The following is a 25,327-nucleotide window of genomic DNA, read 5'->3' on the forward strand; positions in this document are numbered from 1 at the left end:
TTATAATGTTGCCAAGAAGAGTAGGAAGGCTGAGGATTGGGAGAGTTTTAGAAACCAAAAAAATTGATAAAAAGGGAGAAAATAGAATATGAAAATAAACTAGCAAGAAATATAAAAATGGATTGTAAGAGTTTCTACAAGTATTTAAAAAGGAAGAGAGTAGCAAAAGTAAACATTGGTCCCTTAGAGGCTGAGACAGGAGAAATTATAATGGGGAACCAGGAAATGGCAGATGTGTTAAACAAATATTTTGTATCTGTCGTCACAGTAGAAGACACAAAAAGCATACCAGAAATAGTGGGGAACCAAGGGGCTAATGAGAGTAAGGAACTTAAAGTAATTAATATCAGTAGAGAAAAAGTACTGGAGCAACTAATGGGACTAAAAGCCGATCAATCCTCCAGACCTGATGGCCTACATCCTAGGGTTCTAAAAGAGGTGGCTGCAGAGATAATGGATGCATTGGTTGTGATCTTCCAAAATGTCCTAGATTCTAGAATGGTCCCAGTGGATTGGAAGGTAGAAAATGTAACACTGCTGTTCAAGAAAGGAGGGGGAGAGAAAACAGGAAACTACAGACCAGTTAGCCTGACATCAGTTGTCTGGAAAATGCTGAAATTCATCATTAAAGAAGTGGTAACAGGACACTTAGAAAATCATAATATAATTAGGCAGAGTCAACATGGTTTTTTGAAAGGGAAATCATGTTTGACAAATTTATTAGAGTTTTTCGAGCTTGTAACTAGCAGGTTAGATAAAGGGGAACCAGTGGATGTAGTATATTTGGATTTTCAAAAGGCATTCGATAAGGCACCACATAAAAGGTTGTTATGCAAGATAAGGGCTCATGGGGTTGGGGGTAACATATTAGCACAGATAGAGGATTGGTTAACAGACAGAAAACAGAGAGTAGGGATAAACGGGTCATTTTCAGGTTGGCAGGCTGTAACTAGTGGGGTACCGCAAGGATCGGTGCTTGGGCCTCAGCTATTTACAATCTATATTAATGATTTAGATGAAGGGACCAAGTGTAATGTATCCAAGTTTGCTGACAATACAAAGCTAGGTGGGAAAGTAAACCGTGAGGAGAATACAAAGAGTCTGCAAAGGGATAGTAACAAGTTAAGTGAGTAGGCAAGAAGGTGGCAAATGGAGTATAATGTGGGGAAATGTGAGGTTATTCACTTTGGTAGGAAGAATAGAAAACAGAATATTTTTTAAATGGTGAGAAACTAGTAAACGTTGGTGTTCAGAGAGACTTGGGTGTCCTCGTATAAAAAACACAAAAAGTTAGCATGCAGGTACAGCAAGCAATTAGCAAAGAAAATGGCATGTTGGCCATTATTGCAACGGGGTTGGAGGACAAGAGTAAGGAAGTCTTACTACAATTGTACAGGGCTTTGGTGAGTCCTCACCTGGAGTACCGCATACAGTTTTGGTCTCCTTATCTAAGGAAGGATATACTTGCCTAAGAGGCGGTGCAACAAAGGTTCACTAGATTAATTCCTGGGATGAGAGAGTTGTCCAATGAGAAGAGGTTGAGTAGAATGGGCCTATACTCTCTGGAGTTTAGAAGAATGAGAGGTGATCTCATTGAAACATGTAAGATTCTGAGGGGCCTTGACAGTGTAGATGCTGAGAGGTTGTTTCCCCTGGCTGGAGAGTCTAGAACTAGGGGGCATAGTTGCAGGATTACGGGTCAGCCATTTAAAACTAAGATGAGGAGGAATTTCTTCACTCAGAGGGTTGTGAATCTTTGGAATTCTCTACCTCAGAGGGCTGTAGATGCTCAGTCGTTGAGTATGTTCAAGGCTGAGATCGATAGATTTGTGGACTCTAAGGGAATCAAGGGATATGGGGATCGGGCAGGAAAGTGGAGTTGAAGTCGAAGATCAGCCATGATCTGACTGAACGGTGGAGCCGTATGGCCTACTCCTGTTCCTATTTCTTATGTTCTTATCCATCAGCTTTCCATGGTCGTTTCACAAATTAACAAATTTATTAAGTTCAATTTCACAACGTGCTATTGTGGAATTTGAACCCATGACCTGTAAGGTGCGAGTCCAGTACCATAACCACTAGGCTACCATTTCCAAATCAATCAACCAGGGCAGTAGCAGAGCAGTATATTTCACCTCAGTCCCCCTCTGCTGAGAAGAAAATCGTAAATCAGCTATGGTTTCCAATCCACTGGCCCCTGCTTGAAAAGAGAAACGTGTGATCAGGTAGGAGAGGGTGAGGCTCCTCTGTGATGCTTTTCAGGATCAAATGTCCTGCAAACACTCACTGTCAAGGTTCAGCATGAAGAATGGCCAATTGGGTGAGGATCTGGAGGGCTGCAGATTCCCAGGAAACAACACCTTCAGGAATGGAGGGGAGAAAATTGGCAGGGGTGGGGAAGACCCTAGTTCAAAAATTCGAAAGATAACAATGGTCCTGGGCATCATCAGAAGACAGTATTTTTTTGGTATAAAAGAAAATCGATTGAGATTCTTGTATGTGTCTTAAAGCGATTCTGTTAGAAACAAAAGGGTGAGGGAAAATCATGGCTTCGGACAATCTGAGTGCCAGTCCGTGGCCATGGAACCCTGGGATTGCAGAGTACTCAACCAGTGTCACAGTTTCCGAAAGCTCCGAGTCAGTTCTCGGGCTGGTCTGAAGTCACAGCCCCCACTGCTTTCAGTAACGCCGCTCCAGGCCTGATAATGAGCAGGGAACAGATTCAATTTTCATCCTGATTTTGGCACAAAACTGCAATTCAATGTGACTTCTTATAAAGCTTTCTAGTCATCAGCACCAATGGAAAGCTGCAGCAAACTGCAAACTTTAACCAAGCTCTGTAGCCTCTGGGTTTTGAGCGGAACAGCCAGAGGCCGCAGAGCATTCGAATCACAGCTTTCCTTGTTCCCGGGCAAGAAATCTGCCCCATCACCAACTCCCCTGTTTAATGTAGGGGAGGGGGTTGGGGGTGGAAGGAGAAGAGAAAAGTTTCCCTTCCCAAACACAAAACAACAAAGCTCTGAAGTTCCGGAACACTACAGTATGATGTTGTGGGCTTTCACCTGAGGCAAACAAGCTCGCCTGTATGAATTCTGGACAGAGAAAAAAGTCAGTGAGTGAATAAAATAATTCATGTGTTGTACACTGATGAGGCAAGTAGGAAATTCATGCTGAGCAGCTTGGCCATCAAAGGGAACATTACTGCACTAAAGTAGCCCCAAATCAACATTTATATTCAACATATCCTGAGGCCAACTTCATGGTTTCAAATACAACCCTAAACATATAAAGGTCTCCTTTCCTAAAATGTTTTAAGAAATGGCATTTTTAAATTTGGTAATCTGTAGCTATTGCTCATATTTTGAGGTAAAAATGTATTAATTTAACTTAGAGGAAAGAAAGACAAAAGGAGTCCTTTTAATTCAAAATATGACCCCTATTTTGTAGAGAAAAATACATACAAGAATCTCGATTGATTTTTTTTTAAACCAAAAGACACCTAAATTTTTTGAGCTGTAGACGGTTGGATGTCATTTGATGCGAGGTCGCTCTGTTGCATCACTGACAAAGGGGCATCGTAAAGCGATTCTGTTAGAAACGAAGGGGTGAGGGAGCATCATGGCTTTGGACAAATCCGAGTGCCAGTCTGTGGCCACGGAACCCTGGGATTGCAGAGTACCCAACCAGTATCAAAGTTTCCTAAAGCTCCCGGTCAGTTCTCAGGCTGGTCTGAAGTCAGTGCAGCCACTCCAGGATGCTCCTGACCTGTGATGATGAGCAGACCAGCAGGGAAGAGATCCATCTTTGTATGCTTCCCTGCAGGTAGTTCGCTATGTTAAAATGACTTAACAAACTCTTAAGACTTTCCTTCTTTCATATAAAAAGAGTGCGTAACTGCAACGGTGCAGTGGGGACATGACCTTGACTTCTGGGTTCATTTCCATTCCAGACTGAAGATGGAAGCCTCCTCTCTGTCAGCTATTAGGATACTAAGTGAAATGAATTTGTCCAGTCTTTACCCAGTCCAATTCCACAGGAGGACACTGCTCATAACTCAGCAGTAAATTGCCATTTTCAGCTAGAGAGGCTATATGAATACCCGGAATGGGAAGTGAAAAATGTTGCACAAGTGCAGCAGAGCAGCTGTTCTTTTGAGACTAGAATTAAGAACATTCAACGCAGGATGAATTTTACCCTGCACCTTGTGATTGCACAGCACCCTGATAGGCAAAGATGGAAATTAAGTTTAATTTCTGTTAAGTTTAATTTCTGAGAAGTTACATCCTTCACTTTAATGAACATAAATATATTACATTATGAATTCTCTGCAGCAATTGAGCAATATATGATTGGTTGTGTCATCTGTCTTTTGCACCGTCTGCTTTGTTTTTCCCAGTGAGTGTACCTTAAAATAACCAGAAACGCTTGGCAGAAGCCATGTACCAGAAACCACTAGAGGACAGCATTTTATATGTTAATTATAAAACTATATATACAGCAATGCCTGCTGACTGCCTGAGATCCTGAATCTCCCAGCAACTCTGTTCAACGTGGAGTCCAACAAGCAAAGCCCATGGCAGTTCCAATAAATCATGGATATTTATGTAGCATACGGAAATGCTTCCTTAATTAATGTGAGATGGAATCTCATTTATCCTTCAAGTTATTTCCCTCCCCTTCAATTTACTCTCTTGGTCCACCAGGCCATAACCCAGACAACAGCTGGGTATCCTGGACCCATCCATCTGGTATGGGATTGACGGCCCAAACACTAGGAAGTATGCAAGCATAGCCCAGTATCAAGATTCACACCAATTTCCCTCCTCCTATCCCCACCCGTAAACCATTAGAAATCACCTAGCCTATGATTGACTCTTCCCACAGCACTGCAGCTCAGGTTAGCAAACGCAGCAGTGTGGTAGACAAACCCCACCACTCTGGTGTTGGAGCTCCAATGCACTGCACCAAAAGCGGTGGCTTTTTAGCAAAACTGTTTTAAAATAGTTAACTGTGTTCAGCCTGTGTCCCACATGCACTGCTCAGCTATTTATAGTAACATCTGCCAATTAGCAACTAGTGGTCTCACCTGAATTTTCACCCAGTCAGGCTAGAATGATACCAGGATTGAGGGATTTCAGTTACATGGAGAGACTACAGGAGTTGGGATTGTTCTCCTTCGAGCAGAGAAGGTTAAGGGGAGATTTAACAGGTGTTCAAAATGATGAAGAGTTTTGATAGAGTAGATATGGAGGAACTGTTTCCACTGACAGGTAACCAGAGGACACAGATTTAAGATCATTGGCAAAAGAAACAGGGGGGAGATGAGGAAAATGTTCTTTTATGCAGAGAGTTAAGATGATCTGGAAAGCATTGCCCGAAAGGGTAGTGGAAACAGATTCAATAGTAATTCCAAAAGGGAATTGGATATATACTTAAAAAGGAAAAAAATGCAGGGCTATGGGGAAAGAGCAGAGGACTGGGACCAATTGGACAGCTCTTTCAAAGAGCTAGCACAGCCATGATGGGCCGAATGGCCTCCTTCTGAGCTGCCTGATTCTATTCCATGAAGATACTAAGTGCCAGCTAGATGTTAAAACAATACCTAATGTCCTATCATATTCTCGATCCAAATGGTGTTGATTGACACCAATCTTCTATTCCTCACCGATTTGTTTTGTTTTTAACCTGCTAACCTGGACTCCAAATTTCTGCAGAACCAGCTGGTTAAAAGAAACTGAGATCAATTGGGTTACATAATCCCCATACATTTCACACCTTGCACGCTACCCATCCAGGTGAAGTGTCCAAGATGTCAAAATGAATGGGAATTAAGGAGCTGCATATCAATAGGGAGTAGACAATTGGTATCAACTGACATTTTTCAAATTCAGAACAACAGGTATTGGTTCCAAAACAATTGCAATGGGGAAAACAGCCTGTTGAAAGAAAACAAGGAGGAAAGAGGCAGGGGAGATATTCTATGGCGGGCACTAAGTTCAATGGCCACAAAATCAGAGGACTAGGGGCCCTGAATGTAATACAGGAAAGTTGCTGACTATTTACAGTCATTTAATTTTGAACCAACATTGTGGGGATTACGTAACATAAAAAGAGATAAGCTGTTTGTGATGAGTGAGGTTCAGAATAACGAAGGTAACCATTATTGTTTTAAGCATTAGGAACGCTAGTCACTAGAGGTTAAAAGGAGTCTTCGGAGCTGAATAGAAATTGGGAAGCTCTGTATTTGAAAGTACATCATTCGGGCCAGCAAGCTACCCACAGAATTCATAAAGGCATGTTACTATAGTAACCCTGTTGTGAAGGGATGTATAGCCTCAGTGGTAATGCTGAGATACACTTAAAACTACTGCTCTGGAGTTACTTGGAAATGTGTGCGTTTAAGAACTACTAATTGAGCGTAATAGATCAATTTAAAGGAAAGGCAATTAGAAGCAAACGCTAGACAGTGTATACTTGCAGCACATTTCCTCAGCTAAGTTGAAGAAATACAACCCATATTCACACACAACAGGGGACTGTTATATACTCATTTTCTTGAGACCACACTGAATCTGATGGACTGGAGGACAAGAGGGAATCCCTCTTGCGGTGCATCCTCATATCACTGGTGTCAGTGTAATCAGTCTTTTTAGGGACTTGGGCCATCTGTATGTCTCCTCCCTATACCCAGTTTTTTGCTGAAACTGGAATAAGCCCTGATTCAGTCATGAAAATGTGAATGGTTTATCTTTTCATACTAATTTAACTGTGCAAAATTGGAAAATTCAAACTGGTTTCTGTTACCATATAAAGCCCCCTTTGTCCTTTTCCTCTCGTTAACCTCGTAAAGTGAATATACAACTTTGTCTGGGGCTGTCATGTGTTACAATTATAAACAGAAAGACTCTCCTAGCTGTAAAAACCTTGACGGCTCCAGTAATTTTTGAGCTAAAGCTAATCAAATTCTGGATCCTTTGAGAGCAATGGCCATGTTATTTTCCAGGACTGTGACAGACACCTCTGCTTTGTGGAATGTTAATATGCGTAAAGTTGCCACCATGATGCTGTATGTGTAATAGTCACATAGGACCAAGCTGTCTGTCATGCCTGGAAAATTCAGCAGCCACCCCAGTATCGAAAGCCAGCAGCTCAGGCTCAATCTGCTTGGAAGATGTGACTAATTAAAAATTTGTTTTATTTGCTGTTAAGAAAGGATCTGGGGCTTTTTCAAGGGAAATTGCTTAATGAGGTGTAAGCAGGCTGCATAGATCAAATCCATCTGTGTGTCAGCCCTGGTGCCTTCAGTTCTCTTGGAAGCCACACAACCAAGGAACTGTGACAAGAAGGGACTCCATGGTGCATGAAGCCCATGTTCTTCTTCATCTGAAACTCTGTGGTGGGGGGGGGGGGGTGGGGAAAGGACTCTATAAATATTTCAAAACATTTATGTTAGTTTCCAAGCGGTTGAATACAAATAGACTTGCATTTATATAGCGCCTTTCGCGACCTCAGGACGTCCTAAAGCACTTTACAGCCAATGAAGTACTTTTGAAGTGTAGTCACTGTTATGATGTAGGAAACATGGCAGCCAATTTGCGCATAGCAAGATCCCACAAACAGCAATGTGATAATGGCCAGATAATCTAGGTTTTTTTTTTAAAAAGTGATATTGATTGAGGGAGAAATATTGGCCAGGTCACCGGGGAAAACTCCCCTGCTCTTCTTCGAAATAGTGCCGTGGGATCTTTTACATCCACCTGAGAGCAGGAAAAAGGTTAAGTATTGAAAGACAGCTGCCAATTTAACTTGCTCCTGTGCCCATTACTTTTTACTTAAACCAATAGTTGTTTCAGCCTGAGCTGGACAATATGTCAGTGTGAATTTCCCTCCCTCTCTGTTGGAGAGATCAGGAGGCCGTGGAGGACTACTCACTACATCTGGTCAATATCTCAGCAGTACATGGGTAGAATGTTCACCCTACCATAGGAACAGGAGTAGACCATTCAGCCACTCGAGCCTGTTCCGCCATTCAATGAGATCATGGCTGATCTGTGACCTAACTCCATATACCCACCTTAGCCCCACATCTCTTATACCCTTGGCTAGCAAAAATCTATCGATTTCAGATTTAAAATTATTAATTGAGCTAGCATCTACTGCTTTTTGTGGGACAGCGTCCCAGACTTCTACCACCCTTTGCATGAAGCAACGTTTCCTAACTTCTCTCCTGAATGGTCTGGCTCTGATTTTAAGGTTATGTCCTCTTGTCCGAGACTCCCCCACCAGCGGAAAAAGTTTCTCTCTATCTACTTTATCATTTCCTTTCAAAATCCTAAAATTCTCAATCAAATCACCTCAGTAACCTTCTATATTCCAGGGAATACAAGCCTCGTTTATGCAATCTCTCCTCAATCTAATCCTTGGAGCCCCGGTAACATTCTGGTGAATCTGTGCTCATGACATGCACTTCTGCTTATGGGAGCTGACATTTGCGGTGAGCAACAGTAAATTGTATTGGCAGAGCAGTTTGAATTGTAACAAAAACATTATTCTCTTTGAAATGGTCATGAAAGATCTCAATCTTTATTTTATTTCCATTGCCCTATTTAATAGGTTGCACTTGCTCTGCCACTGTCCAAATTAGCCTAGTTTCAACAGCCATTTAGAAATGCAGAACAGTAAAGCTTAGGCAGTTCAATAGCTTAAAGGGAAGGCATTGTTTACTGAATTGTCTCATAACTATAAATGTCATAAAGCAAAATATCTGTGTTGTTACCAGCCTGAGTTCTTCAGTCGTGATGTTCCATCGTGCTGCATGCAGATATCAAGAACTCTCAGCACTGGTTATAATATAAGCACTGCTGCCTCCTATCTATTACTGGGATACTTAATTTCCCCCTCACTTTCTTCAATCCAGGGAATGCAAGAAGATTGAAAATAATAAGTGCCACATCAAAGGTAGGGATCAAGTGGGGAAGAGGATATCCGGAAGTTGCTCAAACATATTCTGGGATTGGTGGGGGGGGGTGTGCAGAGTGGAGAGGGTAGGAGAAAGAGGTAGAGGAACCCATCTTCATATTTAAAAGTCTCTGAACCAAATAACTACAAAATCTGCATCTGTAAAATTTATGGCTGTCCTATATGGAGTGCAAGCACCCAACTTACCCAAGGAAAGATTATGCACAGAGTTTAGGGGCCTCCAAGTGGGCATGGGAGCACACTGCTGGAGTTTAATCAGCTAAAAGCACAGAGCTACAGTAAAGAGCACTGATAATCTTTCTGCTGTTTATCAAACAACTGGAACCACCCTAACTGCTAATCACAGGGTTATCGAGAACTGAGTGGGAAGAATCCAGGTTCCATTCATGAGCCAGACTAGCTGGTCGATCATCAGCAGTCCCTTGTAGTATTGCAGACCTTCCAGCTTCAGATGTAGTGTTCCCTCCCCCTCCTCCTCCCCCCCCACAACCTGTTTCTCCCTTCACAGATGCTGCATGACCTGCTGAGTATTTCCAGCATTTTCTATTTTTATTTCAGGTTTCCAGCATCAGCAGTATTGTGCTTTTATTGTAGTGTTACCAAGTCTGTCAGAGGGTTAATTTGGTTCCCCATGCCATCTTCAAGCCAGCTCATTTCCAAAGAGATCTTGTTTACTCCTCTTCCTCCCTCCCTTACACCCCTCCGCAAAGAGCACAGTCACTATTTGATCATTAGGCAACTGACAAGTGGGGGACCTTTAAAACTAGTGAATAAGAAATGTCCTAGTTATTACAATATATACCAACATTTTAATTATATTTTATGTCCCTCCTGGCTAGATTGGGGAAGGGAAGTTGCTCTCCCTTTTCCTCCCATTATGCCATAATGAACATTTTTAATATTAATAACATTTCAAAGATGGCAAATTATTAAAGGGAAAAAATATCTACAATAGCCTGAAGTAATTAATACAAGCTTTAGCGAAAAGGCTTCAAAAGGAGTGTTCTCACAAATTTGTGACTGCTGTATAGTCTTGGGCAAAATCTTAGCTGTTGGTGGCCATGGTAACTCAAATTTAATTGCTCCAGAGAGAAGTTAGATCGTTGAAACCTGGAATCAGAAAATAAGTTTGGCAATTTGAGAGAAAGGAACCAAACTAGCATGAGAATTCCCAGTTGCCTGGACAATTGGAATGTATCCGATCATTCCGCATAACATCTCTTAACAGTCCAAACTGGTATCAAATTCCCGTGGTAATTCTGCCAAAACAAACACTTATTTAGAATACTGAATGCTGAACCTTCAAACTCCAGCTCAGATCAACGCTGTCAGGGAGCTGAACCTGTTCGAGATCCAGGTACTAAATGGGCATGGAGGCTACACCCCTGAATCCTTCACAACAAAAATTAAAAACAGAAAAACGTGGCTGATGATGTCCACCGCCCTCTGTGTAGCCATTTTCCCCCTTCCCACCTTAATCGCAGGCCAGAGACCAATGAAGAAATCTAGTACATACACAGCACAAGTAAGACACAAGCAGCTTTCTTCCATTTTTTTTTTTAAAAATGCAGCAGGGAAAGAGATGGAAAGAGTTAAAACAGTAATGGTCATTTTTCTGCTACTTGACTCAGAAAACTAGTATGAAACAACTTGAATTTGCAAGCTAAACTCATATGGAAATGTAACACCTAACAAATCTGAAGGAGCCTCTGTTCATTCGTTCTTCGCCTCCACCTCTTTCTCCCTGCTTTGGGGCTTGTGTTTTCCGTTTACTCAGGTACCAAACCAACTCAACACTGATTTGAAAGAACCTTCGCAGCAGTTCTATCGACAGCTGAGGCAACATGGAGAAAGCCTCACTATCACCTTGGTGTAAAATCAGTATCTGTTGTGCATTGGGAAGGGAGTCGCTCGAGACCTAGTGGCAGTTGAACAACATTTTTGCTTATGAGCAGTCATGTCTCATACTATAGGTTATAGACAGCACAGGATTAGTTACTGAGGCAATCCAGCTAGTCCCTCTCCTCCCAGGGCAGTACTAGATTCTGTTTTAATATATCTTTTTAATATGCCAATATTAAACTTCCTTTTCCTTAATTTGATGTTTTATCTTCTTGCTCTGGGCATAAGCTTTCATTTTGAGAGTCAGATCAAAGGAACCAGAAAGGGAAGGAATGGTCAATGAATCAAGCTTGAAACCATTTGGTTTCAAATTCATAGTTAAGACGCTACTGGTTTTAAATAAAATATATTCTCATATGTCAACCGATTTTATTTTCCACATTGTTCAGAACAAAGTGACATGCAACATATTAAATATTAAGCTCTGAACCTTATGAAAAACCTTTCCAATTGCATATTTTCAAAGCTAGGCCACAGCACCACCTGATGGCCAATATAACCAAAAGCAACCCTTTAAAATAGGAGCATTGCTACAATCTGGAATAAATAAATCACCTCAAGAAAGGACAAGCCCCAATTTTGTAATACAGATGTGCTGACATAACAAATGAGAGGTTATCTGTCTTGGTCCTTCCAGTCTCTAAACGGGAATTTTAAGGGTTTCTCCAGTTTCTTCTGTAATAGAGTCCTAATAATGATTATTATAACATGCGCAAATAGGTCTAATTGTATTTATATAGACACAATAAATAAAATAGGAAGAAAATAACTGAATCAGGTGCTAAGGAGAAAAATTCTCCCGCATAGGAATTCCTGATTGGACAAGTTCTCGGTAAAACTCTTCAGGGTGGTGATTCGTAGCGTTTTAAGGCCACCACCCTGGACTGGGATGCACAAGGCCAATGGGTGGGCCCAGGGCTGGGAGTACTCACCCAAGGTTGGAGGAGTTCAACACTTGGGTATGAGAGGGTTGGGGAACGGAGCTGGTTTTCACTGGAACAAAGACGTGCCCGGGGTTGGGGGGGGGGGGGGGGGGAAGAGAGGTGGTGCAGATCTTAAAAATGTAAATGGCAAATATAATGTCACTGCAGACAGGCTGTTGAACTTGATTAATTTTGCTGCTGTTTTAGTTTGAATTCCAGGAAGGTGGTATCTAGGAGTCAGCTCCCAGCGTTTATGCTGCTAAATCTGGCTCCTTTATCCCAGTGTCAGATTCAATGACCTATGAACAACAGGGTCTCCAAGTGTGCGGGCAGGATAAGGGAGCCAGATTTAACAGCACATAAACACTGGGAGCCATTTATTCAATGCACATCTCATGGAATTCTGACTAGAACAGCAAATGATATAACAGCAACTTGCATGAGCACAGAACTAGAACAGGCAAGCTTAAAATTTAAAAAAACTCAAGCAAGACTTTTGGTCAGGAGAAACTTCTCCCCTCCCTCCACCACCCGCCCCCCCCCCCCACACCCAAATACACAAAGCAATGACTATGTAGCAAACCAAATGTGCCAAGATGATTAACTAACTTAAAGAGGAACTAGATGACTATCGGACTTGGAATGATATTGCTGTTTATAGGGATAGGTATAGACGGATTATCAGTACTTTTCAGAATCCGGGATGAAGGGACTTTGGTAATGATGAAAGACAGGGTAAATTTAAGATTACTTTCCGTAGCGGTGAGGAGCAGAAGGGGCATGTAAAATAATAAAGAGAATTGATAAGGAGACAACTCTCCTCTAGTAGGGGAATTGAAGAAGGCGACAATAGAATATTAGAATTCAAGCTAAACTCAGTCAAAAACAATCCCTGGGAAAAAAAATTATTTCTACAAATGGTTGGAGAATGTGGAATGCATAGTTCCAGAAGGCCAAATATGCAAAATTAATTGGAGATTTCAAAGGGAGATAGATACTTACTTCAAACGTAAGGTTCTTAAGAGAAATGGAAAAAAGTGCAGGGGAATTGGGATTAAAAATATAGAGCTGCCACGGCTAACAAAATGCTACAGCAGGCTTGAGAGGTTGAATGGCCTATTCCTGTCACCCATTAGAAGCACAGTGGTGTGGAGGTAAGAATGATTAAAAGGCACATAACAGATGGTCAGTAAAAAGGAGTTTATACCAATGTCTATTTTTCCCAACAAATTAATTCCCAGGGTTCACATATTGCCTTTTGTTACAGTGTAAACAAGACACATACAGCACCATTTAGGTGCCGTATTCAACAGCCTGCTTTTGAGCCTTTGGGTTTAATTGGGAATATTTAAAATTAGACACTAATGAATAGCCACTGTTAATTCAGACAAGAAAAATGGATCATGCATTTTTTTTTAGGACTTTGTGGAACTTGAAATGAGTCGCAAAGTTTTATATTTAATGAGTCATCCTAGCAAATGCAGGAGTTTATATAAATTGAATAGGAATTTATTATGGCAAGGCCAGCAGTTCAAATTTGCATTGTCTCTTCTCGTTAAGTACCAGAACTGCACTGACTTCAGCAACTGAAGTTGCATTTTTCCCTTAGGGCAAGATCCTCAGGCAACTCCTGAAAGCAGGAATACGGTTGCTTTGTGAAACCAGCATGTACACAATATTCCTTATCCAAAGCAATTCGTCAGATTAATAGATACAACTAATTAGAACTAAATCAAAATATCCATTATCCATTTTATGACTCCTTTGTCTTCCTACCATTGTGTTTTTATTCGGGAGAAGCTCATCATTGTTAGACCATATAAAGGCTCTTCAAAAAAATTCAATAGGAAGTAGATTATTCTCGTGGCTCAATTCTACTTCTGCACTTCAACATATATCTTATACCTCACTTTACCCACTCATGATAAATTTTGATCATGTTAGGAGTGTAAGATTCTGTACTGCCACAATTGGACAGGAACACCATTTATGCACAACAGATAGTGGATTGTAAACAGAAAATTAAATTGGTCCCATTCCAGCAACATTGCATCTTCAAACCATCTGAAATCTGCAGCTGCATTTTCACATCATACACCAGAATAACAATTCAAGTTTTAGATTTTCTTTGTCTACACAATTAAGCTATTTGCCAGGTGTCTAATTCTCAATTTTTGGAAAACAATTTGTTAAAATTATTAGATTTTTCAGGTAAGATGATGATTCTGAAAAGGCTCATGAAATTCTAATCACAGAACGATTGCTTTGCTGATTATGATACAATGAATCTCATGAAGATAATGAAGGACATAGGCTCATTACAGATCAAACTGCAGTTGTTCAGCCAATACTTTTCGGTTTCAACCACTGCTTATGTACAACATCATGAAATGCAGATCTTCAGAATCAACTGACATCGGAAACACATTTAGCTGGCAATCCACTGTGTGAACTGGAAGGTTTGTGTAACACAGACTGGCATATGGGCATGACATCACAAAATCTCAGGCTATATTTTTAAAGCAATCGGTAAAATAGGATCTAGCAGAACAGACAAATAAAACTAAAGAAGGCTAATTGGAGAAATGTGTACATTTTTGATGGCTGGTCTGCCTCTCAGCAAGTTTTACACACTTGTTTTCAATTCCTCATCAATAAGATATTTATACAGTACTACAACAACTGTCCCCTGGCACGGGGAAGAGGAGATTAAATAAATCAGCCTATTCCCGATTATTTGTAGTGACCCCCTACAAGAAGTCTACTGATGTTGCATGAGGGCAAGATCGGGCTCAGCTATTATGTCCTCCATGGATTAACACGCCAACAGTCCCAATTGTGAGAGGTCCTGTAGGGCTGTAGACCCCTGTGGAACCATAGTGCGAGCATGAACCACCGTCTTGAGGAGAGGGAAAAAAAGAGGGTAATGGGAGGGGTGGAGACAGAAAAAGCACTTTCACGTTCATGCTGTGAGGTATGTATTAGTCATAAAACCCAGGCTCGCTTTTTCTTGATGTCTGTGGCATTTCCTGACAATTTTTTTTCGAAATAATTAATGACACTTCTGTTGGGGATCCGGTGATGAGCACAGATTAAAAACCCCAGAGCTCCCCCTTGTGTCTGACATTAAAATAGCCATCTAAAAACTCTGCAGAATGCCACTTGAAGACAGGTTTTTCACATGAGGATGGACCTACTCTTGCCCTTTTTATGTACATATTGATTCCAACGTTGGTTTCATTGCTCTTCGATGCAGCAGACTTCCACTACCTATTACTTTTCAGTAATGAACGCTAAGCATGGGGAGTGGAGACAATAGCGACAGTTAAATATAGCCTCCATTATAGTCTCAGATTACATGACAGGATCTCAAAGTGACGCATAATTTTGTAAGAATTTAAGATTAGGATCTCACCATCTTTCAAAGTTTCCTCTGTTAAACCTCTTCCATAGCGCTGGTCATACGCCACGTAGCTATCAGATGAGAACTGGTAGACCTGGGTAGAAAAATTTTAATTAGGATCAAGTGTCAGCATTCATTCAAAGATCTGCTAGCCGCTAATATTTGTTGACCGAAGCTAACAAATAAGTTCAAAGTTAAATGGAATGGGCAGAATGCTTCTGCAGAAAATGTGTCAATGTTCAAATGGCCACAAAAAGGTGGGGGGTGGGGGGAGGGGGGAGGAAGGGATTTATTTATGAATCCTTCAGTGTCAAATGGATGAACTTGGATGTGGTATCAGTACAAATGAAACTTCACTTTATTATTGAATCAGATGCACAGCCGAACAGCATAATGCAATCAGAAACATCCATGGCTTTGGCACATTGCTGGGGTCTCATGCAACTGAAATGCTGTCAAGGGCCATTCTGATGACACACACTGAATAACATTTAAACCAATGCCACTACCCTGGGAAATGCATCTCAGTGCAATGAAAATAGCTCCTCTACTCCATTTCTCCAAAACCACTTCCACTGAGCCACAATCAGCTCCAGACACCATCCTGTCCCTTGCAAATATTCCTGCAAAGAGGTGGTGAAGGGTTTCAAAGGAAGGAGGCTTGGGGACTAAAGGAGGGGAAAAAAAACATAAGAAATTTGGGGATAGAGCTAGAAGAAAGGGGGGGGGGGAGAAGAGAAGAGAAGATGTGTGATAGGAGTGCCAAAAGAGATGTAGGATGTGGGTCTGTGGTGATAATTCCGTACACAACAGAGCAGAGACGAGCAACATCCCCACAGTTAGGAATTGAGAGAAAAGCATAGGGAAGAGGTTACCCCTAACCACTCTCCTGAGCACTCACTGGGCCAAGAATTACATTGAGATATGTCTGGGAACAACTGATGTGCCTGTCCTCCTGGTCAGGGTAGGGTTGAAATTTGAACAGCAGAAAAAAAGATAAATTGGAAAAGATGAGAAGCGAGTAAATCGGTAAGATGTCTCAACTACCCAAACAAAAAAAAATAAGTTTTGAACAGCAACCAGTGGTATGGAACATTGGTTTCTGCCACTGTCCCACCTTCTGCTCCTGTAAATCTGTGATTATTAGATGCATATTAAAAATACCTCAGGTGGACACTGACATTTGAACAAAGTATCACATAAAACCCTACTGCATTTGTACACAAGCAATGTCAGTACAATTACAAAAGTAAATTGGCATGACAAGTCATACTGAACTACATGTAAACCTGTGGCAAACCGTCTACTAATTATAGTCTTTAAAACTTCATAAAACTAAGAAACAGACTCAAACTTGGGTGTTGAAAACAACCATGCATCGTTTTTAAACTTCAGTCCCATGTGATGCAACTGAGTCACTCATCAATGGCTGCTAAAATGTATCAGCAGATCATATTGACCTAATCTTCAAAGCCACTGCATATTAGTTGTGGAACTTGCCAGCTATAGTAATTATTTCCAGCCACCCACACTTGGTAACTATTTTTGCCCAAATTATCTATTTTACAATCATTTTCAGAAACACTGAACAGTTAATAGATCCTCATATCTCCTGCATCTCTTATTTAGTCCTTATTCGGACTCCCTTTTAATAGACCAGCTGGTATAAAGCAGGTAGTCTACTAACCTCCTAATCAGCTGCATTTTAAATATAGCATACTGTATATGCACTTTACGCATTATTTTGATGAACTTTCATTAAGTACTACTATTAAGCAGAATAGTCAACCGGCTGAATTCAGAGTCACATCCTAATTTATTGGATTTCTTTGAGCTACTTTGTTTAAATGGGGCACTATCTTCAGGAAAGATATTAATAAGTATTTTAATAAGGTTTGCCAAGCACGTAATGCATTGACAAATCACATCACAGCCTTGGCTCAGTGTGTAGCTATCTTGCATGAGGCAGAAGGTCATGGGTTCAAGCATTACTCCAGGACTTGAGCATGTAATTTCACCTGGCATTTCAGTGCAATACTGAGGGAGTGCTGCACTGTTGAAGGTCCCATCTTCCCTTTCAAATGGATGTAAAAGATCCCATGGTACTATTCTAAGAGGAGCAGGGGAGCTCTCCCTGTGTCTTAGCCAATATTTATCCCTCAGCCAACATGAGTTAAAACAGATAATCCGATCATGTATCTCATTGCTGTGCACTAGTTGCTGCCGCATTCCCCCACATTACAACAGCGACTACACATGGGTTGTGAAGTGCTTTGGGACGTCCTGAGGTCACGAAAGATGCAAGTTCTTTCTTTCTTTTTGTTTATTGGCAAACACTTTTTCAGGAAGCCGATGCCCCTTTAAAATCTACAGTTTCCTACTGCTAATTATTGCAGTGCTGGTTACATATTCCATCAACTTCAATCGCAACACGCCCCTTGGGAGTAAGCGAGCCAGTGTTTCAAACAGATTCTTTTTCATGCGCAAAAACGTGGTTCACAAAAGTCAGCAGAACCAAAGGCAGGCTGAAGTGAACTGTATTAGAAGATGGATGTGGATGGAACAGCATAAAACAATAAATCACTGCACAGAGCCATGTGTAATTCAATGGCCACAGGTTCCAAATCTCAAAGGAGTCTTTTCTTATCAACCATAAAAGGAAATAGCAAAATGTAAATTTGGTGTCACATTTCTTTAGAAGTTGAGTCGGCAAAATCTGCGCTTTATAAATTGGTTGGAATTATTACTGATACACATACTTTATCTGTCAAAGCTTTACGCGGTAAAAACTTCCTCTGCCTGAAATGATTTGTGAATTCAGAGGCAGTATTTGGTGTACACACAAATCCCTACCCAGCATTACCGACAGTCAGAGTGCTCTCAGACAAAATCATTTGGAAAATCTCAGAAACAAAGACACCACCAGGAATTCCCATTGAAAAATCAAGATGCAAGAACACCTTCCAAAAATTACAACCATGGATGCTGACATTTGCGAACTGACAGCTCTTGATAATTTGGCAATTCTGTATTGTGCAGCACAGAATTTCACAGTACCTCTCCCCTTAGGCCGTGAGTCTATTTCTGGGAAGAACCTAATTTGCATGAATGAATTTCACACTAATTTCTTCTGTGAACAGATCTTTTGAGTTGCAAGCTTGCTGCACACTTATAAAAGGAGGCCCTACAATGGATATTTTTTTCAATTAAGACCAAAGTTTTATTGTTTGATTATGGTCTATGACATTTTTAACTAATCACTGGAATGCTCCAGCAGCTTCATAAAGCATTTAAAAAAAATAAAAATATAGATTATTGTGACAATAAATGAGACTTGATACTGGAATGGTGGTGTTGACAAAGTTAGGGAGCGATCAGGTCAATAAAATATATTTACAAAATTATTTTAAAAGATTGTTCAGGTGAGGTCTAGACATTTTATAAAATTTTTTATTACAGTACAACTCGTTTAAAATGTTTGCAAACACAGATCAGTAGAGGTTTTTTTAAATGCAAATCAGATATTGCATTTCATAAGCACTAAGTATTTAGTAATTCCACACCATAATTTGCACATTGACAGCCTCAGTAATGAAGCAAATGGAAATCATTATAATTCTGTATGACACACCTTAATGTATATTTTAACCCTTAATATTATACAAATAAAACAGCACAATCTATAAGATACATAAAAGTCTGTAAGAGTTTTTTTTAAAAAGTCTAAAAATGTAGCCAGAGCAAAGTTGTGACATCTTACTTTGTGTGAAACGGCATTACAAAAAGGGTGGTATAGCTGTGAGATAGGTGTGGAGGTCAGACACATTTGAAGCCTTTTGTGTTAGCACAGACCAAACCTTAGACAACATTCATTGCTAAACAGGAACTATACATGCCAAGTGATGCATCTTCTCGTGTTCATGTGTAATGTGGCATTTTGGATTAGCATTACTTGTAAGTGGATACGTGGTAATCTTAACATACCTGGCATTTATTGGTCTGAAATGCATTTTACCCATAAATACAATACTTTTCTTTACTGCCTTTATCCATGGAAAGATGCATACCTAGAGAAGGATGAAGCAGACTAACTGTCAAAATGTTACCTACATCCTTTCACACTTTACCCAGACATCCTGCAATAAGCTTTAGTTCACTTTCTAACTGAGCTGCTGTTGAAAGTCTGGCGTCACAAGCAGTACGCATTCTAAATTTCACTTAGCTGTACAATAGTAAGTTAACTGCCCTGAATTTTATCATTTTGGTATATTAAGCAGTTAACCTACATTAAGAAAATGATACTTATATAAAAATAGGAGAAAGGATGAAAGCCTTTCACACAATACAAAGTTCCTGCTCTTTTAAAATAATTTTTTTTTCTATACTCATCAGCTTAGCTCATAAACTGAGTTTATAATCGAGCAACTGAGCCATATAGGCCAGATAGTCCCAGGTTGGATCCGCAGCCTGCATGGAGTTAAGTCATGTCAACCATAGCTGTGGTAAGGCTACTGGGTTAGGGAGAGGAAAACTGGTCAGGATCCCTGTTCCTGATTGTTTTTCCGAAAGACCCCCTATATGGACAATGCGTGTGGCCAGGATCAGGATTGACTGTAGTGCCCTCCATAGTTGAATAGCCTGCCAGCTGCATCAAGGTTCACTCAGGAACAATGGCCAAATGAGCGAGGTATCAGAGGGCAACTGGCACCCATGAAAGTACACGCTGGCTTTCCGGGGTGGGGGAGAAAACCAGCAGGAATAAAAAAACAGCTGCAGATAAATTATTCCAACTAAACATTGCAAAAATATTTAGTCTCGTCATAGATAAAACTTCACTTCACTTTTATCCATTTAAGTACATTGGTTGATAAAAAGGTGGTTTTAACCAAGGAAAATAGAAAAGGTACTTGGATCTAAGAAGAAAGATGTTGAAACCAAGACTGAACAGCATTGTATGAGTTCCTTTGGCTAAGATCTACACAAACATATAATGTGCATACATTGTGCAATTTAAATTAAATATAGTCAAAATCTGTTACTATGCTATACCAGCATATCACCAGTGGAAAACAAACTCCAACACTGGATTCAGAATATTACATCCATCACTTTGAATCCAATTTTGTAATCTGTAGTTTCAGGTTTTTTTTGAACTGCAATGCTCAAAAACTTTCATCTCAAGTGCCCACGTATCTGGACAGTTACAGCAAATCTGAAACACAGATTCAGAAAAAACAAAGGAGCTGTAAATGGATATGTCTCTATATTGAAGTGGCATTTAAAAATTGCCACCTATTAGTCACTAGGTCATCAGCTCACAGTGACCTGTAAATGTCCAGACCTTGGCATCAACATTGCTCATCTTGGATGTTGAAAGGTTATTTATTAAACCCAGATACTCCCAGGGAAACTATTGATCTTGAGGGCTGATTATTTCAAAGGCCATGAGAACTCTAATTTTTCACATGCAACATACATTGAAGTTTTGCACCCATTTTTTTTAATATAGATGGTGTGCGATATACATCAGAATATAGTCACTACAGTAGTCACTGATAATATCCCACTGTGCAAACATAAAGGCTGCTCAAGAATTGCTTGCAAAACATTTAGCTCTCTGCGAGAAGTTGATTTATTGGTTGGCTGGTATTTTGTGCTTAATTTCAACAATTCAAACCATTACCAATCAATCAGCAACCTTTTTTAATTCATTCATGAGATGTGGGCGTCGCTGGCAAGGCCAGCATTTATTGCCCATCCTTAATTGCCCTTCAGAAGGTGGCGGTAAGCCGCCTTCTTGAACCGCTGCAGTCTTATTATGTCTTTTTGTAGCGGGATTGTACAACTGAGTGGCTTGCTAGGCCATTTCAGAGGGCAGTTAATAATCAACCACAAGGCTGTGGGTCTGGAGTCACATATAGGCCAGACCGGGTAAGGACAGCAGGTTTCCTTCTCTAAAGGACATTAGTAAACCAGATGGGTTTTTAACGACAATCCCGTAGTGTCTTGGTCACCATTACTGATACTAGCTTTTTATTCCATATTTTTATTTTAATTAACTGAATTTAAATTCCCCAGCTGCCGTGGCAGGAACTGGATTATTAGTCCAGACCTCTGGATTACTAGTCCAGTAACATAACCACTATGCTACCGTACCCGTTGCATTCTAGCAATTTAAAGGTGAGGTGAGCAGTAAAACTGAGATCATTTTACATGAAAAATAAACTCTGAATTTATACTATGATACAGAATTTAGACTGAGATGAGCCAGTTACAATCCTATAGCTAACAATGCGAGAGTAATTAACGTGCATTTTTGATCCCAATGCCAGTTTTAGCTTAAACATATCCTAAAAGCTCCACCAATGGTTCCGCGAGCCAGCGAGCAACTGGACCAGAAAAAACAACCAAGGTTCCAGGGTCAATCCCCCAGTCTGTGCTGAGTTAGCTGATCTCAGCCGGGCCAGCAATAGGGGCATTGTAATTGGCCTCGTTGCCCGAGTTAGGGAAGGGATGAACTGCCAGGATTCCCGCTCATCACTATTGGGCAACCCTTGCTGGAGGTGACTGTGTGGACATTGGGTGAGATGCCTCTGATGACCAGGTGATCAAATAGCCCACTGCCAAGGCTGACACACGAACAATGGCCATTTCAGCAAAATATTTCTAGGCAAAAAACTGCACATATCCCACTGAGCAGTCAGAAGAAACGGGGAGAAAAATTAACAAGAAAAAAAATCCTTATTAGTAAATTAAAACACCTTAAATAGGCAACCACGTTCTTGAAAGGAACGTGCATTTGTATATACCACCACATAATTCTGAATACCATAAAGATCTATAACCCCTATACCATCTCAGATTTTTGTTCCTCTATCACTGAGAAAAAAGTGCTGATCAGAGGCAGCCTGGAAGCAGATGTTTGTGTTGAATGCCATCTTCATTTGCTGAAATGGAGATTCTACACAGAATGCCTGCTTCTCGGCTACCTAGCAACAGCAGCTTTGAAGCATAACATACAGAAACAAAGGGTGAACGGGCAGCAGTAGGTGCACAGATCTCCCTTCACAACATACAGAATTATGTCCCAGTTCAGACAGATCCTCTTGCCCTCTAGTGATGGTGTAGTGAATTGCGGCACAGGCAATGGCTAAGGTTAGTGAGCACTGTCAGTTCTCAGCAGTCTCATTAGGTAAGTCTGCCAGAGAGAATGCCCTTTACATCTCACCTCATGGAAATGTTGGAAGGGACAGATTTAAAATCCCAGCATTATAGTTTTTTGGGATTGAATTCTTAGTGATTATAAGAAAAAAAAACACATTTGAGTATCCTTCTTTCGCCTGGTCCACTATGAATTGCGATATCGGTCAGTATTTCCTCACATCTTTCTTCACTCCATTTCACTCCTGCCAAAAACATGGTGGGGGATTTAGAAATATATTTCTTTAATTATAATTGAGGCTTGCTCCTCCATTCATTAGAAGAAAAAACATGAGAATTCCCAATCCTAAAATGATCACTGAATCATTAATTTCCACAAGAGGTTTGATTATTCCAATAATTTGAAGTACAGAAATGCGGAAAAAGTTTTCTAATTTGTGTTGAACTAGCAGATCTTTAAATTTAAATGGCAATGAATATTTAACAGGGCTACTGTACAAATCAGTCCTTCTCCTAGTTTGTGATCACTGGCTCTGCACCTCTCCTTGCTCCAAAAACATACCTGGAAAAATGTTTTTCACTATTAAAAGGCTAGCCTGTTAAAAAAGTGTTACTTCTGTTTTGTTGCTTAAAGGAGCAAGGAAAGCTGGAAAGTACTTTTCATACAAAATATTTCTCAATCGCTTGCTTTAAAAACGAACTATTAAGACTTGACATTAGTTAGAAGTTATCTTTGTTTCAGTAATATCTTTTCGACTTCACGGAGACATGGCCATTCCTCTGAAAAGATTTTTGCATGGGAACTTGCACTTTGGAAAAGCATGGGGTCAATTTGGAGGACACCAAACTGCAGAAAAATCAGTGCAGCCACTCTATGATGCATTTCTTTCCAGCAGTGGAGTGAGACCCGAAATGGTGAACCTTGACAATGTTATGAATTCACAATTCAAGTCTCCCAACAGTTAGGAGATGTCTCATTTTGTTTTTAAAGACAGCGAGGTTGGGTGTGGATAGTATTTTGCACAGAAAGTACTCACCTTAGGCTTTCCTTTCTCAATCAAAGTTCCTTGCAGACTGCGACTGACAAATACTGATTCGGCCCTTGTTGTTTCACCTTTTCTTTACTCCCCTCCTCCTGCATCCTGAAAACTACTTAAGTCAGCTGGAACTGAACTTTTGTACAGCTACAGCAGCTCAGTGCAATACATTTCAAAAGTGTTTGTGTTTAAATACTATAGCTTTGAACAATCTGTCATACACTGCTTCCAGTAGCAGATACATCTAGCTCCACGTAACCAACATTGATATTGATTGGGGCTTTGTCTCACTTGCCACTTTTAGAATTTGTTGTGGTACAAAACCTACTTTCATTATAAATGAGACAGCCGCAGCAAATTACCAGAGTGACTCAGCCCTTTCAAAGGGATGCAATTTCCAATCCATGAAAGAGAGACCAAAGCCTTTGTGTAGCCATGATCAGCTGTTTGTCAAACGTTTAGAATGAAAATGAACAAACATTTATTAAATGAAAAACCATCAAGGCTGTATATACCAGCATCTACTATTATTGTTATTTAGAACAGCCATTTGATCCTTCAAACTAGCTACCAACCATAAAGTATAGCAGACTTATAGGTTATGCAATAAACAAGTATTTAAAGATAACTGATACAAAGAAGTGATCACATGATGGGTGGACTCCAAACTTCTTTATATGCATATTTTTTTAAAAGATGTTACTGGGATAGGGACATTTTCTTACACAGATTAAGATCTGAAAGGATAAGAACAGGGAAGGTGATTAAGCTCAAACAGGCCTAACCCTTTCATAGATCAACTCCATAAGAACATAGGAGGTGTAGGCCATTCAGCCCCTCGGGCCTGTCCTGCCATTCAATTAGATCATGGCTGATTTGTACCTCATCTCCATTTACGCGTCTGTGTTCCATATACCTTGATACCCTTAACTAACAAAAATCTATCGATCTCAGTCTTGAAAGCTCCAATTGTCCCAGCATCAACAGCTTTTTGGGGGAGAGAATTCCAGATTTCTACTACCTTTTTGTGTGAAAAAGTGTTTCCTGATTTCACTCCTAAATGACTTAGCTCAAATTTTAAGATAATGTCCCCTTGTTCTTGATTCCCCCACCAGAGGAAGTAGTTTCTCTGCATCTACCCTATCAAATCCTTTCAACATTCTAAACACCTCAATTAGATCACCCCTCAATCTCCTATTCTCAAGAGAATACAAGCCAACTTTATGCAACCAGTCCTCATAGTTTAACCCTTTAAACCTCATCTACCAATTTTCTCATGATATCTTCAATCCCTTTTCTCTCAAAGCCATTTATACTATCTGCATGAAAGGGCCTGCCCTGGTAACCTGAACAGCCAACTCCTCCAGCTGGGAGCAAGTGCACCAGCTGTTGGTGCAACACAATGGGTAATATGCCCATTAAAACTAAACCTACGCAATAATCAGGGTATTCCATCATTTCCCTCTGTGAAACCTTCAAATTTTGCTTAAAACCTACAGAACATGCAGTCTGTCAGTCAAGTACAATTTATCAGAACAATATCACAATGGCATAATGTTGACAGAATTTCCTTTCTTACAAGATTATTGATTTACGTTAATTTTTTTTTAAACCAAAGCATTGCCAAAGCTGTGCTGCAACAACCCTTCAGGAGATTAACTACCTGTACTCCACAACCTACTCAAATATCTTTAAATACAAACTGACAAACTATACTCCTATATAGGAGAAAAAAAGTTTATGCCAAATCGCTAACGGGAAAGAAATACTGAATACAACACGGTACAAGAGGAAACACATCAGTCGCATCACTTACTACTTTGATAGTATGTTTCGAATCGCTGAACTTGACCAACTAAAATCTCAATACTTCATTAGCAAAAAAGTATAAGCTCCAATTATTAATATGTAGATAATTTTTT

The 25,327-nt window shown here is 40.2% G+C and overlaps 1 protein-coding gene across 2 annotated transcripts in view; it reads right to left on the reverse strand.

The window, feature by feature from the left end:
• The window catches only part of ipmkb (inositol polyphosphate multikinase b), a 95,325-nt gene that overhangs the window by 13,391 nt on the left and 56,607 nt on the right, over positions 1 to 25,327 (reverse strand). For both annotated transcript variants that reach the window (XR_010966735.1, XM_068002576.1), the window contains exon 5: positions 15,220 to 15,301. Coding sequence is in view for 1 of the 2 variants with exons in the window: in XM_068002576.1 (XP_067858677.1) it covers positions 15,220 to 15,301 (82 nt within the window). In the remaining variant the exon portion in view is untranslated. The remainder of the gene's footprint in view (positions 1 to 15,219; positions 15,302 to 25,327) is intronic.

The sequence above is a fragment of the Heptranchias perlo genome, chromosome 21, assembly GCF_035084215.1.
Source record: "Heptranchias perlo isolate sHepPer1 chromosome 21, sHepPer1.hap1, whole genome shotgun sequence".
NCBI lineage: Eukaryota > Metazoa > Chordata > Chondrichthyes > Hexanchiformes > Hexanchidae > Heptranchias > Heptranchias perlo.